This window comes from Wyeomyia smithii, chromosome 1, assembly GCF_029784165.1.
Source record: "Wyeomyia smithii strain HCP4-BCI-WySm-NY-G18 chromosome 1, ASM2978416v1, whole genome shotgun sequence".
NCBI lineage: Eukaryota > Metazoa > Arthropoda > Insecta > Diptera > Culicidae > Wyeomyia > Wyeomyia smithii.
In genome coordinates this window covers 26655690-26671365 of record NC_073694.1, presented here as the reverse complement: position 1 = coordinate 26671365, position 15676 = coordinate 26655690, and the positions used below count along the sequence as shown (strand labels likewise).

The window sequence follows — 15676 nt, the reverse complement described above, 5'->3', positions numbered from 1 at the left end:
TGCCAGACAGTGGGATCTAGAAAGGTTACACACACACACACACACACACACACACACACACACACATACACACACACATACACACACATACATACACACACACACACACACACACACACACACACACACACACACACACACACACACACAGTTTGAGCTCTAGGGTAAAACCTGAGAAAACTCGCTTCAGAATGACTACTATCAGCATTAAACTAAATATTGGCAGTCAGCGCTTTATCACAATCAGGAAGAACGTCATCAAATTATTATTTTATGTGCATAGTTTAACTTGAAAAATATTTGCAAGTAATCTGGACTGGAGTATAAGTCATCATATAGATAAAAAAAAATAAAATACCGTTCATTTTGTACCACAACATATGAGTGATCCAAAATTTGGAAAGAAATTTTATTAATATTATATACCGAACACCGACCTATTTTACCCATTAGGTTAGGCCTTCCCACAAAGGTACGATTTATCCGGCAGTGCTCGAATGATTGATCTGTTTTTAACTGAAAAAATAGGATGCATATTGTATTTTTTTTTTGTATTTTCGTCCACTGAACCGAAGTCAAATCAACGAACGGCAGTAGCAGTAATTGAGGTTAGAACTCGTGTCCAACATTCAAAGGCGATAAATTGTTTTAAATGAGTAAAGTTTAAGTGCGTTGCTTCAGGAATGAATGAAAAAGGAGTGAACATTAAAATAGGGAATGACTTGCAGCTGGGGTTTTATTCTTGTTCAGGTCCGGATATGACCGACTAGCATAGAAAAAAACGTTCGACAGTCTAAGCGGCTCGACTTCAAGCTGCTGCAATTGATGCGTGGGTATAAATTTGACTATGCAATCCATTCCGACGCCAGTGTCGGTTCGAGAGACCAAGCAGTGCATATTTACTATCCACCAACTTCCGTATCACGTCCGGGCGTCGAACACTCCGACGGCGCGGCCAGGCCAATTACAGCAAATTAACGCATTCCGTGCGCAGCGTCGCGTCGCGACGACGGACGTCGCCGCAACTGATGCTGTTAGTATATGTACACATACATAGTGAATGTATGTTTTAAATCGTTCCGGCTTGCGACGCGAGTCCCATTAAACTCGTACTCGCAGTCACTGTTTTGGGATAAACATGTGCGTTTGTTTGGACCAAACGTCGATCGTCGTTTGTAAACAGATCTTTATTTTGATAAATATGCCAGCGGCAGTACTGCGCGCGATATACAAAGACGCTAATATTAGCACGGTGTAGTAGGCGTTGGTGGAATGTTAGAGCTCCAGTGTAAAACTCGAAAGTGAAACAAGCCATATTCTACGTGAAACCTACCTTTCATCAACGGACAGCTTCCGATTCAAGACACTCACCAGCAGCCCGGAATCGGTCGCAACAAAAATAAATAAAATAAACGATATTTTAATCGCTACTAAACTGAACCAGATGTGAGACGAGAATCCATTAGGCCGAACAAAGAATCCAACCGGAACTGAGCCGGACCGACCTGAATAAGAGCGGTTGTTGTTTACGTTTACCGAAAAAAAACTACTTGATGGATGCTTGTAGGTCACGAAATATTCTGCTAATATACGCACGACTTTTCCACTGAATTTTTACTTACCGAAGCCGAAACACGAAAGCCAAACGTCATTTTCACTCTAGTTGTGAACATTGCATCAAGCTTTGCGCGTGGTCTAAATAGGTTAAAAATAACAATTGAATAATGCATATCTTGTGTGTTTCTGTAGTTAGACACGGCCAAAATACCTCACATGGACTTAAATAATACACGCAAGGGGGGCTCATCCCAAGACCGGGCCAACCAGACACAACAGAAACAAGGCCGTCCGTCTGTTCGCCATGGTCCATTTGGATGTTGGGATATTCTGAACTTTTCAGTGTACTTTTCATTATATAATTACAACAGCAACTGATTGACGCATTTTTTGAAAAAGGACCAGAAGAGTGAAAAAACTTGACTGAATTTTTATTTCAACTGGTCCACCTAGAGCTGCTGCAACCCCTTTTTAAAATTATCAATTATCAACAGCATCTCGAATCTTTCGGACCCCCATCGGCATAAATTTGTGGATGAATGTTTGATTTTTTTTGGCTTACGTCGTTGGTATGTACTGCTTACCGACGAATCGAACACAGCAAAAAGTCACAGTTGAAGTTGAATGTTATGCAGGTAAACATAGTTTTGTTTTGCGGAATAATAAAACTAACACAAGCCACACTGACTTAAGCGGAGCAGCGGACGGAGATTATTATGGTGCACAATGATGAGCTGAAAATAGCAACAACAAATATGAGAAAGAGAGAACAATGAGAGAAAATGATTCGATGTTTTAATGTTTTTTCGCGATGTATTTTCCTCTGCATAAACAAGCTTTGTAATTTCCATTGATATTATTTGAGCTTCTAACTACCAAAAATAAATACATTTTTTACTCTATACCACAAAACAAGCGAGCTTTGTTGTTTATTCTTCGCATTTTATCCACCCATTTCAACTTGTTGTTGTCTCATTTTCAACATTCCAATAATGCCATACCACTGTGCCGAGTACAAAGAACAACCGGAAAAAGGTTCCCTGGCAATTGAAATTCAGTGTAGGTATATTTCGAGATGATTCTGGTGAAAATGAAACTGAACATTGTTTGTTGCGTCGCATTGTTTGTATTTGTACCTGTTAGAAACAAATAAATAAATGAAAAACATTGTCATTGTCTGATGTAAAACCTGTTTGAAAATGATTGTTTGTTTTTGATGCATTTTTTCTTTTGAACTTTTCTAGCGTTTGTTTTCGCTATCCTGATCTCGATTTAACACTTTTTTGCCTTTTTGCACTTTTTTGAATTCGATTCGAGCTCTGATTATTTTTTTTTAAGGGGGGGAATTTGTTAGTAGCTTAAGTATTTATTATAAATATTAGTAAATAATGAGTATGTGTGTCCAATCACAAATGGTGACTTCTCAACACTGTTAGAAATTTGTAATTTTAATTGTTAGGATTTGTTTGCTTTCGCAGTTAGGACTTATCATTCGTAGGGATTTAAACCTACTTGTCAGAAAAGGGGAAGTAAACTTACAACTAACTTAATTGCTAACTTATTGGCTATAAAGAGAGCTTATCGTAGCAATTGAGGATTGCAACGATTTTTGTCGAAAATTGTTAATAATTTTATTTGACATAGCTTCTAATGGTTCAATACCAGTAAGTCTATGTAATTCGAGTGTACCAAACCAAGGAGGACGCTTCAAAATCATTTTCAGAATTTTATTCTGAATTCTTTGGAGCGTTTTCTTCCTTGTTGAACAGCAACTTGACCAGATCGGTACAGCATAAAGCATTGCTAGTCTAAAAATTTGTTTGTAATTTGTTTGTAAATGATTATTTATTATTTTTCCAGTTCCCTTGAGCTTTTTGCTTTCAGTTTTTGTTTTCTGGCGTTCCCTGATTTGCGTCTTTTTGTCTACTTTGTTTTGGAATTCAGAATGTTCAATCTTACTTCTGGGCGTCAGTTTGGTTTTAATTTTCACTCCTGTCTTTTTCGGATCTTTAAATGTGTTTTTTTCGCGATTAAAAGTACCTAGATAATAATTTCTTTTCTCTGTGCCTTCCTAGATCTTATTTCATGTATTGTTACATGATTTTGAGCTTCAGTTCTGATCGGGCTTCAAAACGGTCAGCATTTCCATTTGATCTTGCTTCCTTAGCGCGTTCCCTTCTTTATCTTTTTCTCTGTCAGAACTTGTTTTCAGATTGTGAAACTAAGTTAGCAAACTTCAACAATAATCAATTAAAGTTACCAATCGAGGGATACTATTCCAATCACCCAGAGCCTATTTATTTATTTATTTATTTATTAACTTCATACCAACAGACATATATTATCCAAATGGTGACTAGACTACTACACTAAACATTAGTACAACAGTTGTCTAAACATGGTAATAAATTTGGAACGAAGCACTTCAACAGATATATGAAAATCGAACACGGACGACACTCGGTTAAACGCTCGTTGAAGACCAATGGTTGCACTATTGGAGCTGTAGTTAGTACGGCGAAAAGGTAGATGCATTGAGGGTACTCTCCGTAGAGTTCTTGATGGGGCGTTTGAATTGATCTGGCGAAGAATGTCCGGACAATCTACCCGTGCTGCCAGCACATTGGCCACAGTCATAGCACGAGCAGTCTCACGTCGGACTTGAAGGGTGCTAAGGTGGAGAAGTTGACAACGATCCTCATAGGCTGTCTCCATGGCAAGAGGCGGAGGGCATAGCGGAGAAATCGGCGCTGGATGCTCTCGATACGTTGAACGGCGTTGTGGTAATGCGAAGTCCAAACCGTGGAGCAGAATACAAGCTGCGACCGAACAAGTAAGCAATATAATGCAGTCAGACAGCTTAGGTCCCTAAAGTCACGCGTCATTCTGAAGATTAGTCCAAGCTGCCTAGATGCTTTGGTGATTATCAAAGAAATATGCTGCTTGAAGGTGAATTTGACATCGAGAAGTACACCAAGATCTTTAACGACATCGACACGCTGAATGGTTTGATTGTTGAGGCTGTAGTTGAAGAGTATCGGATGCATTTTTCTAGTATATGTTATTACCGAATATTTGGAGGGTTTTAGCGTCAAACGGTTGATCGTATTTGAGGTATTTAAAATTTATGAAAATAGTTTCAGGTCATCTGCGAATGACAGGCGTGGGCCTCGTAACGAATAATATAGTAAAAACACCAACGGTCCCAGGTGACTGCCTTGAGCGACACCAGATGTTGCAGGAAAAAAAATTGAAAGCTCGTCTCCAATCTTGACGCTGATTGTTCGACCTGTTAGATAAGATTCCATCCAATGTAAAAGAGCGCCGCTGAAGCCATAGCGTTCCAACTTTGCAACAGTAATGCGGTGGTTAACTTTGTCGAAAGCAGCTGAGAGATCAATATAGATTGCGTCTGTCTGTGACCGTTGGGCGAAGCTTTCGAACACATAGCTGGTAAAACAGAGCAAATTTGTAGCGGTGGAGCGTTTAGGTAAAAAAACCGTGCTGGTCGTCTGATATGGCATGCTGGCAATGCGAGAAAATAGGTTGTATGATAACCAGTTCAAACAACATATTTTGAGCGGTTCCCATGTGTTTTTTTATTATTATTTATCACGTATCTAGAAACTACTCATCCATTCGTTGTTTTGCTTTCGTCTCGATTAGACGCAAATTGTTCATCTCCGTTTGAGTTTGCAAAATAACAATACACGAGTTATCGTACGGGTGTTTTTTTGTCGATTATTTCTTGTGCTGCGCGATAACAATAGCCGGTAGTTTATCGGCAGAAACATCTTCTGCACACTGGTAGGGGCAGGCTACCCCGCCAGTGATCCGATACGCAGCTGATATATCAGCAAGAATAATTCTCCCGCACCGCTGTTACCCCGCTAGCAGCACGGACCACCATACGATCGAGCGAGTGGAAGTCAACTACAAGTGGCATCTACAAGGTCGCGTGTAGGATACGGCCACTGTGTCACAACACGAAGCTGGATCGTCATTGTTTGTTCTGCGGAGACGCTCGATTAATCCTACTATCAGCCGTGAGGTCGTGACTTAGACGTTCGGTGAAGTATTCACTTTAGAATTTTTATCATTATTATTAATAGTATTATTATTGTTATTATTATAATTATTATTACTATTATTATTATTATTATTATTATTACTATTATTATTATTATTATTATTATTATTATTATTATTATTACTATTGTTATTAGTATTAGTATTACTGCCTTTTTTTTAATTTTGATCCATTGTAGTTTGAAAAATTGTTTTAAAATTTAATAGCAACTATTTGACCCCCCCCCCCCCCCACATTCGAATATTTATCGTTTGTGTGCGGTAGAGCGTAACGCTCCCGCAAAATGGACGACATGCAGGTGCAACTATTCCTGGATGTGGAAACAACTGGGGAAGAGATTGAGATCTCCCCCATCAATTCCCCTCTACCTTCCCCGCTACCTAGCCCCGTACCAAGGGTACCGGCAACACGGGTGAAAGCTTACCCAGATGCTTCGAAAGGTCCGTTCGTAGTTTACTTCAGGCCCATAAAGAAGCCTCTAAATATAATTCAAATCGGCAAGGACCTGGCAAAACAGTTTTCGGACGTAACCGAAATTACAAAGGTTAGACCGAACAAACTGCGAGTTGTTGTGAGTAGCTTGAAGCAAGCAAACGTAATTGCTAGCTACGAGCTCTTCACGAGAGAGTACCGCGTGTACATCCGTGCCAAGGACGTGGAGATCGACGGTGTGGTTACCGAAGGAAGCCTCACGGTCGATGACATTTTGCGTCACGGGGTTGGCTGCTTCAAAAACCCCCTGATTCAAGATGTAAAGATACTGGATGTCAAGCAATTGCATTCAGTATCCATCGAAGAAGGGAAGAAGAAATTCTTCCCTTCGGATTCCTTCCGTGTAACATTCGCCGAATCCGCACTGCCGAACTACATCTCTTTGGACAGGGTTCGTCTGCCTGTACGCCTGTTCGTACCGCGGGTCATGCATTGCCAAAACTGCAAGCAGTTAGGTCATACAGCCACCTACTGCTGCAACAAGGCACGCTGCAGCAAGTGCGGAGGCAATCATGCTGAGACCGCTTGCAGTGAGGATACTGAAAAGTGTCTTTACTGCGAGGGAACTCGGCATGACCTTTCGGCATGTCCCGCGTACAAACAGCGCGAGGAAAAAATTAAGCGTTCCCTCAAGGAACGATCAAAGCGCTCTTTCGCAGAAATGCTGAAGAGTGCTGAGCCACCCTCGACAGGAAACATCTTTTCCTTTTTGCCAACCGATGAGGGTACATCTGACGATCCCGTCTAAGGGTGTTCTTATGCCATGCCAGAAGGATCTAGGAAGAGGAGAATGATCAACTCTCCTAATCTTTCTCGCAAAGGTCGCAAGATAACCCCTAGCGGAATGACCAATAAGCCAACACAAAAAGGAAGCGGTGAAGAAAAACCGAAGCAAGTACCTCCCGGTTTTAATTTTAAATCAAACCAGGAGTACCCACCGCTTCCTGGGGCACCAAAAACCCCTCGAGCACCCATTTCTCGATCAGAAGATAAAATAGAAACAGGGTTCATAAAATTTTCTGATATTGTGGACTGGATATTTAAAACATTCAACATACCAGATCCCCTACAAAATATTCTTCTTGCCCTTCTTCCTACAGTGAAAATCTTTTTGATGCAACTAGCAGCAACTTGGCCCCTCATTTCAGCTATCATATCTTTCGATGACTAATACGGCGAAAGAGGTTAGGAATTTTATCACTGTATTACAGTGGAATTGCAGAAGTATCATCCCCAAATTCGATCTATTTTCTCATTTAATAAATACATACAATTGTGACGCATTTGCGCTCTGTGAAACCTTTCTCAATTCAAACGATCAACTCAATTTCCACGATTTTAACATTATTCGTCGAGATCGAGACTCACACGGTGGAGGGGTACTTTTAGGGATTAAAAAGTGCTATTCCTTCTTCCGAATCGACCTCCCCTCCAGCACCCTCCAGACCTAATCCTCCAGCACGTGAAAGCGTGCTTGACCTATCCCTCTGCTCGACATCACTAGCGCTAGATTGCCGGTGGAAAGTAATCAACGATCCCCACGGTAGTGATCATCTTCCAATCGTTATATCAATTGCTAATGGTTCAACTCCCCCGAACCCAATCAATATTTCCTACGACCTTACACGTAATATTGATTGGAAGTGTTATGAGTCTATTATAGCGCAATCTATCGAGACTCACGAGGAACTTCCTCCGGAGGAAGAATACGCGTTCTTAGCTGGCTTGATAATCGACGCCGCGACTCAAGCTCAGACGAAACCGATACCCGGGGTAACGATTAGACAGCGCCCTCCCAACAAATGGTGGGACAAAGAGTGCTCTGAGCTGTACGCGCGAAGGTCCGCGGCGTATAAGGACTACCGGGAGTACGGCACTGTCAACCTGCTTCGAAAGTACGAGGCACTGGGCAGGCAGATGAAGAGCTTAGTAAAGGCGAAAAAACGCGGGTACTGGCGGCGGTTCGTAAACGCGTTGTCCAGGGAAACAGCGATGAGCACTCTTTGGGATACCGCCAGGCGCATGCGGAACCGTGACGTTTCGAATGAAAGCGAGAAGTATTCAGATCGCTGGATACTCGATTTTGCCAAAAAGGTCTGTCCAGACTCTGTACCGGAACAGAAAACCTTTCGCGACGCGTTATTAGTAACTACGGAAGAGCCTCCATTTTCGATGTTGGAATTTTCAATGGCTCTCCTGTCGTGCAACAATAAGGCTCCAGGGTTAGATAGAATAAAATTCAACCTGTTGAAGAACCTACCCGACTCTGCAAAAAGACGCTTGTTGAATTTATTCAACAAGTTTCTTGAGCTAAATATTGTTCCGCATGACTGGAGGGAGGTAAAAGTCATTGCTATTCGGAAACCCGGGAAACCTGCCTCTGATCACAATTCATATAGGCCGATTGCGATGCTCTCTTGCCTCCGGAAATTAATGGAGAAAATGATCCTCTTACGATATAATATGTCCCTTTTCAAGTGCTTGTAAATCGGTTTGTTTTCAACCGATTTCCTTCATTTTTGCAGAAATTGTTTGGAAAATTATACACGCATCCACCCAAATGTAGAAAATTGTTGATTAATTATGCAAACTATTGTACTATTGATAATTGTCAAGCCTTGTTTAAACGAAAATTACGTCCTCTGATTGGTCGTTATATGATTGCTAGCCCTGTGGTTGGTCACCACGTCTCAAGAGCAGCGCGGTTCTTCTCAGCGTGCCTCGCCAGACTGCCATTATTCCCCCACTGTTGGGGCAGCATAAAGATCGTCATCACCAAATCCAATTTTGAACAGCAAAATGCCTTTTTTCAAGGCAAATAAACAAGTCATTGGAAGTTAATAATTTTTGACAACGTAAGCAAGCATTCTGTGCGGATTCTAGCAGTTACATCTGTCGCGGCCGTCTAATTTATCCGTGTTATCCGTGTATCTTAACTCCTCCACTGTTGGGGCAGCACAAAGGTTGCGATCAGCAACCGATTTTGAACAACAAAATGCCTTTTTGGCGTAGAACTATGTTTTACTTTAGCATACCACACAGGGATGCAAACAGAAAAACTGGGACGAAATTTTTCCCTTTTCAAATGCTTATAGGTCGGTTGGTTTTCAACCGATTTTCTTCATTCTTGCAGCAATCGATTGGAAAATTATACACGCATCTGCCCAAATGCAGAAAAATGTTGTTTGAATGTACGAACTATTACACTATTTGAAATTGTCAAGCCTTGTTGAAATAAAAATAACGTCCTCTGATTGGTTGCTTGCTTACTGTGTGTGTATGATATGGTATCATGTGTGTATGTGTGGTTCTCGAAATTCACAACCCTTCATTAGTAGACATTATAACTCATTACTCAAGTAAAAATATTGGTTTTATCAAAGTTTTATAGCGCTCAATACAGCCAAAAAAGCGCTATAAAACTTTGATAAAAACAGTTGTGTTACTAGGGTAATGAAACACTCAATGCATTTGTTGATAGTGTACGTAGTTCTACGTCATTTATGCGGTCGTGTCTTGGATACAACCTCCTACTTTTTATTGTTTATTTTTTTTCGCAAATCTGAGTCTTCTGTATTTTTAGCAATTCTCAGCTCAATTTAGTGTTACTTTTCGAAATGAAGGCCCATATTATTATACTGTTCTTCAATTGAGCTCCTAAAACATTAACGTGCCGTATAGTTTTTGCTTTCTCTGATCTTCAAAAATATTTTCCGTGATTCTGACCTTAATTGGGATTTTTCTTTTCTCTTCTTGCCGTTTTGGCGCTTCGAAGCTTTTTTAGCTTTTGTTCTGATATTCTTAACTTAATTTATTTCTTACGTTCTAGAAGCATGTTTGCTTTGCTTGGAAAATTGCTTCCAATTTGAGCTTTTTCCGAATTCAGGTTGTGATCTTTTAACCATTGTTGACTTAGTAAGGAAACATTTATTTTGCCTTTTCGGATCTGTTGCAAGTATTTTTTAACTATTTTCATTTTGTTCGGCATTCAAAAACGATGTTGTCGCGCTATTATTTGATTTGAAATTCGAAATTATCGTTTTTGTTGCGATCGAGCTAACTTTCAGTGTTACATCTGTTAGTCTGGTTTGAGATACTTTTATTTATTTTATTTTTCTAGATATCAAGAATTACACTAACCCTTCTGAGCTTAACTTGGTATTATTAATTTTTATGAATGTTGTACCACAGACAAACAGATGTGCCACTCGATGACGATTTCATCGACCAGAAAAATAATGAAAATAAGTAAGCATGCACATTAATTTTCAAAGCCAAAAACCGTCAGTAATGCCGCTAATGTTGATGCAAGCGTGCACACCCATTACCAAAGACAGAAACCGTTTGACGAAAATAATTAGTAGGCAATAAGCTCACATGGTAGCGCACGAGTGTAACGTTTCGAATAAGGACGAAGTTTTTTCAGGATTTTTCTTCGAAGAGGCACGTCTGTTTGTTTGGGACACCGCCGCTAATTTTTGCCAATAAATCACACCAGTGAGCGCAACTGTTTGTGTATTGCCATCTATTGAAAAATTGCTGAAACTATCGATTTTTTCATTCACACCAGAACTAGATATCGTTGCTTTGCTAAGAGTATTGAAGCGGTTCATCGTCAGATGGAAATGTCAAAACTTGATAGTAAAGAGCCAGAACAAAATTTTATTGCTTCCATTTGAGCCCTCAAAAATCCTAAACATATCGGAAGTCAAGATAACTTGCTTTTTGCAACCTTGAACCACCTTAATGGGTATTGCGCATCCGCTTTCAACCACACGGCTCTCGCCCTAATTTTGAGTTGTTGTCAAAATCAACACCACAGGCTCATGGATGAATGGTAGTAAGACACAATGGAGTTATATAGGAAAAACATGTGTTTTGATAAAAATAGATTGCGTTTAGTGAAAGTAAGTACCAGAAAGTTAGCATAAAATGTAAAGAAGACATTTGATAGCTGTATTCTCGGTCAATGAGCAAAATACTCGGAGAAATATTGATTTTAGTACCACTGAAAAAGCGCCATCTCTCGCTTTTGGACATTTTTTCAGGTGTCCTATTGTACCTCCAGAAGTAGTTTCCCGTGATCCTAGTTTTTTCGTGCTTCGAAGTGTTTTACTTTTGTTTCGGGCCAAGCGTTTATTATTGATTCTAAGACCAATTTACGAAGTTTTTTACTCTCCTGGTATACAGAAAGGTTTCTTGACTGATTTTCAACTTGAGATTTTTTCCTTCACAACCTTTCTTGGCCAGGATCTGAGCTCCATTTAGGATCATTATTTTTTAGAGTTTTTTTGTGCAGTGTTTTCTGGTGTTCCGGAGCCTAAATCGAGATATTTTCTGCTAGAATAGTTCTCATAATTAAGGATAATTTTCTTTCTCGAGCTTCGCTGTATTTCTACCTGTGCTTTCGGGCTTTCATTCGTTTTCTGTTGTGATTCATAGGGTAATTTTGGTTGTTTTTTGTACATTTGTGTCCTTTAGTCTGTTTTAGAGGTTGTATTTTCTTTTTCTTTTCTTTTCTGATATTTATATGCACTTTTCTTACGATTCTAAGCTCGCTTTTACTATTACTCTATGGCGGTTGAGCTCAGAAAAGTTCTGTTTAATGTAATATGATTTTAAGCCCAATTAAGATAATGTTTTTTTTCAGCCTCTGACTTTTGGAAACATTTATTCGGCATTCTGAGCGATCGTTTGTCGGCGTTTCTTAGCTCAATAACAATAGGTTATTTTAAATTATGAGCTTAGACTTTTAAACACATTCTTGTTTAACCTTAATAATACGCCCCATGTGTTTTTGTGCTTAATTTGGAGTCAACCCGTTTTTAGAAAGACGCATTGTTTAGAAGCACTTTATTGGTGAGAGCATTGCATCTCTTCTGATTTTTCTTCCAAGCTAGAAAAGCCAGTAAACGCAAGATCTTTTTCCCAGAGTTTTTAGTTGCTACCAAGGGATGGTTGTGCGGCCCTTTTCGCACTGAATGGACAGACCGAAAGGTAGACAAACGGCCACCAATTGAGTGAAACCCACATTAGCCATTCCAGAGATTCCCAATTAAGATGGAGCAATGAATAGCTGGAGGTGGTCATTCTTGTACTCCCGGAACGCTACGGAATAAACTGGTGACTGTAATTATGTTTTATGTTAAACTAATTAAGTTATTCGGCAGTAAAGTTTACATTCCAAATGACAAAATTACGCTTTTCTTTCAGATTGTTCTTTCTGTTTAACAATGGGGTAATTTATTCAATTATTATCTGTACTCAGTAACGAAATGAAGAATAACGCCCTGGCGTAGCCAGGACTCGAACCGAGTTGCATGCAAGTTTCGATCATATCGACACCGCAGCTTGCTGCGATCAGTTGTTGCGTGCGCGTGCAAAAGTGAATGGCAACTAGCAGCTGGATCTGGACCTAAACCGAACCAAATCGTGTAAGACGAAGAGAAGAAAAAAAACCCCAAACACGATCAGTTTGCGTACAACTTCCGAGCGGAGCGGTTTGCGATTTCGAGTTCCTCGCGTGAAAAGTGCTGTGTTCAGGTCTAGTCGTGGTTTGTGGTGTTAGTGTGTAGCATTTTGTGTTCCTTCACTAGAACAGGCTACCACAATTCGCAAAGGAGCCGCGCCAAACATAGCACGATCGCCTGCCAGAGTGGCCTAGTTCTAGTGGGGTGCTCGCTATACGCGACAGCGACCAGGAAGCCTTCACCGTTTGGTTATTGGTTGGATCGATTGTTGGGAACCAGTTTTTTGTGGTGGATTTTTTTCTTCGCTCGTGTCTGCTTGTGTGCTCTGGAGGTGACTTGGGTAGCAGCAACAGCAGCAGGCGGCGAAACTTCTGACTTTCGCACCCCGAGGAACCACGTTTTGGAGCGATCGTTTGTCGGCTGTTGGTGTGCGAAGAAAAGTAAAACATTTGATCCCCGCGATTCTGAGGTGGTAATTGAAACGATCGATAATCGCGTCGCCTGAAGCAGCTCCGGAGAGCGTTTGTCCGGACGAGTGGACGTAGGAAGAATCGAATACACCCGATTGGTAAATTAAAAAATAATTTATTTTGAAAGTGATAAACAAGTGTTTACGGTGGTTATCTACTTGTGTGTGCGCGCGTGTAAGTCCCCCTTCACCGTGAAGTGGCCAATCCAGATGAGCCCGAACAAAGTCCGGCCTCAGTAGGAGCGTGATATTCGAAGGGGTTCGTGGCTTGCCGTGAGGCAGAAATAAGAGTCTTTCATTTAGGCCTGTCTAGGCAGCAAGTGGCCGTTTTTTGGTGAAGAGAATGAAAGTCCAGCTGGAGGATCCTCTGCCGCTGCTGATGTTTGAGCGTCGGCACCATCGTCGCCGCCGAAGAAGACATCAAAATTTGATGGATGATGGCGGTGGAGGTGACGGAGTTGGAGGTGGATCTAATTCCAGTCGCCATCGCAGTTGGCGGCTGTCCAAGTCAGCGCTTGTTGTTGTTGGAATAATCTATGCGTTCGGCAGCTGGGCCGGTGTCGGTTGTCAAGGTGAGTGGTTCAGTTTTTCAATATACGACAGAGGGGGTGGTTTCTACATACGAGAAGGGGTGTGGGGACGAAGCAGCTTTGGGACTCAACAAGTTGGAGCTCGGTGATCGACCGGCTGCGACGTTGTTGTAGCCACCACAGCCATCGTCGTCACTGCCTTAGACTATGTTTTGCGGTTTTGTGCTGGTATTTGAAAGCTAGCGAATGAATAGCTTAAACGAGTTTCACTTTGATTTATTTATGAATTAAAGCCGGGAAAATCTGGCAATCGAGGACAATAGAAGAGCTATTGTCCTGTAGAGCTGCTAAACAGGGTAAAGTTTTGGCTGCTGAAAATTAGCAGCTCAACTCGTCAATCATAATGATCAATAGCGAAAAATCACGTCTCTTTCGTCGTTTTGAACTTTAACGATAAACAACAAAACAATTTAACATATTCTTGAGCGGTTAATTCGGAGAATTTCCCAACTGAAAAAAAGTCAACTGATCTTCAGGGCCGCACACACACGCGACGAAATTTGGAATGAAAAGTAGAGCTCGTGTCAGCAATCGTTATGATATGATGCACCAACAAAGCTAATGGTTGCAATTGCCGGCGGCAGCTCCGCTGCCCAAATCCGTAACTTGACAGCAATCGTTGCAGCAACACGTTTTGCAACCCACCGCTGCGTTACATCGCTGCAGCTGATAATTGAAAAACTCACGAGGAAACCCATAAATATACCAACATTACGCAGCATTCGGTAAGGAAAAGTTGTTAACAACTCTGGCCGAGTAAAATTCTTCTATTTCCAATACAATTGCTTAAACGGACAGACCGTACAAGTTTCAATCAATCCAAACGGCAGGAATTGCACCGAAAAAACATGTTCCGTACTGCATCAGAACAAAACCCCGCAGGCCGTAGGCCAACGAAACGAAATCAAAGCCGGTACCGTACTCGCAATAGGTCCCGAAAGGTTGTGCATCAAAATTTCGCAAAACCCCCAGCCTAGGCTCTGATCGCAGAAGCCCTTGCGCTTGTGTTATTTTAATGGCGGCTGACAATCGATTCGATTGGCGTGAAAACCTATTAGGACATACACTAGGCCATTAGCAAAGTGGATTAATAAAAGTGCCAGACCGAGTTGCTGTTGCTGTTGTTGTTGTTGTTGTTGTCCTCCTCAATGATGCTACTGCCGCACCAGCCGTCGATGTTTTTTCGCCTAGTGATGTCTGCGAATAATCAAAATAATCGATTAGCTGATGAAACAATCGATCAATTTTCACTCGATTCAATGATGCTCTGATTATTATATGATATAATCGATTGATTGACTTCAATTATTATTCGATTATCCTGAATTTTGTTATTTAAAAGAATTGTGAAAACGTAAGATTATTTTGGAAGCATGGGTAATTTAGTATTCAATACAAGTAACGAAGAAAACAGTAAAACGTTGGTGGTTTCACTATATACGAAACAAAATTTTTGGAAAACTAAAAAAAATGGTTGAATCTCAGAATTTTTTCAACAATAATCATTTTTCTCAGGAAGATTCACTTGGTATTTGTATTTTTAAAGACACATTTTCAATCTTTGAATGCACGATTTTTTTATTTGACCAAAAAAGAAAAAAAAATACCAAGAAGAGCAAAATAGTGGACTAAATTGTCATAAATAAGTCAAAGCTGTTCGGAAACGTCAACTACAAAAATTCAAAAAATCTGGCGAAATAAATAATATGTTAGACAAACATAACATTTCCTAGGCCAAATGTGTTGAAAAGGTTAAAAAATCAGTTTGATGGCAAACGGGTAAGAAATTACAAAAAATAAAACATTAAGTAGTCAAAAAAGTCACAAGTAAGATTAGATTAAGGTTTAATTTTAAAATTCTTTTTTTTTTTCTTGACAAGTTTACAATTTTCCTACAATTATATTCACTTAACTGCGCAAGTCATAACAATCTTTAAATGAAATAAAACTTAAAATATATGTAATAGTGTTGATATGTCACCCTTTGTGGCAGAACACACAATAAAAA

The 15676-nt window shown here is 40.4% G+C and overlaps 1 protein-coding gene across 2 annotated transcripts in view; it reads left to right on the top strand.

The window, feature by feature from the left end:
• Positions 1–15676, top strand: part of LOC129719023 (sushi, von Willebrand factor type A, EGF and pentraxin domain-containing protein 1) — a 129591-nt gene that overhangs the window by 24327 nt on the left and 89588 nt on the right. Inside the window, exon 1 of one of the 2 annotated variants that reach the window (XM_055670343.1) lies at positions 12602–13650. The exons of the other annotated variant lie outside the window; for it this stretch is intronic. Within the exon in view, the coding sequence (XP_055526318.1) occupies positions 13422–13650 (229 nt within the window). The 5' untranslated portion in view covers positions 12602–13421. Of the gene's footprint in view, positions 1–12601; positions 13651–15676 lie in introns of those variants that run through there. 2 annotated transcript variants of the gene reach the window in all.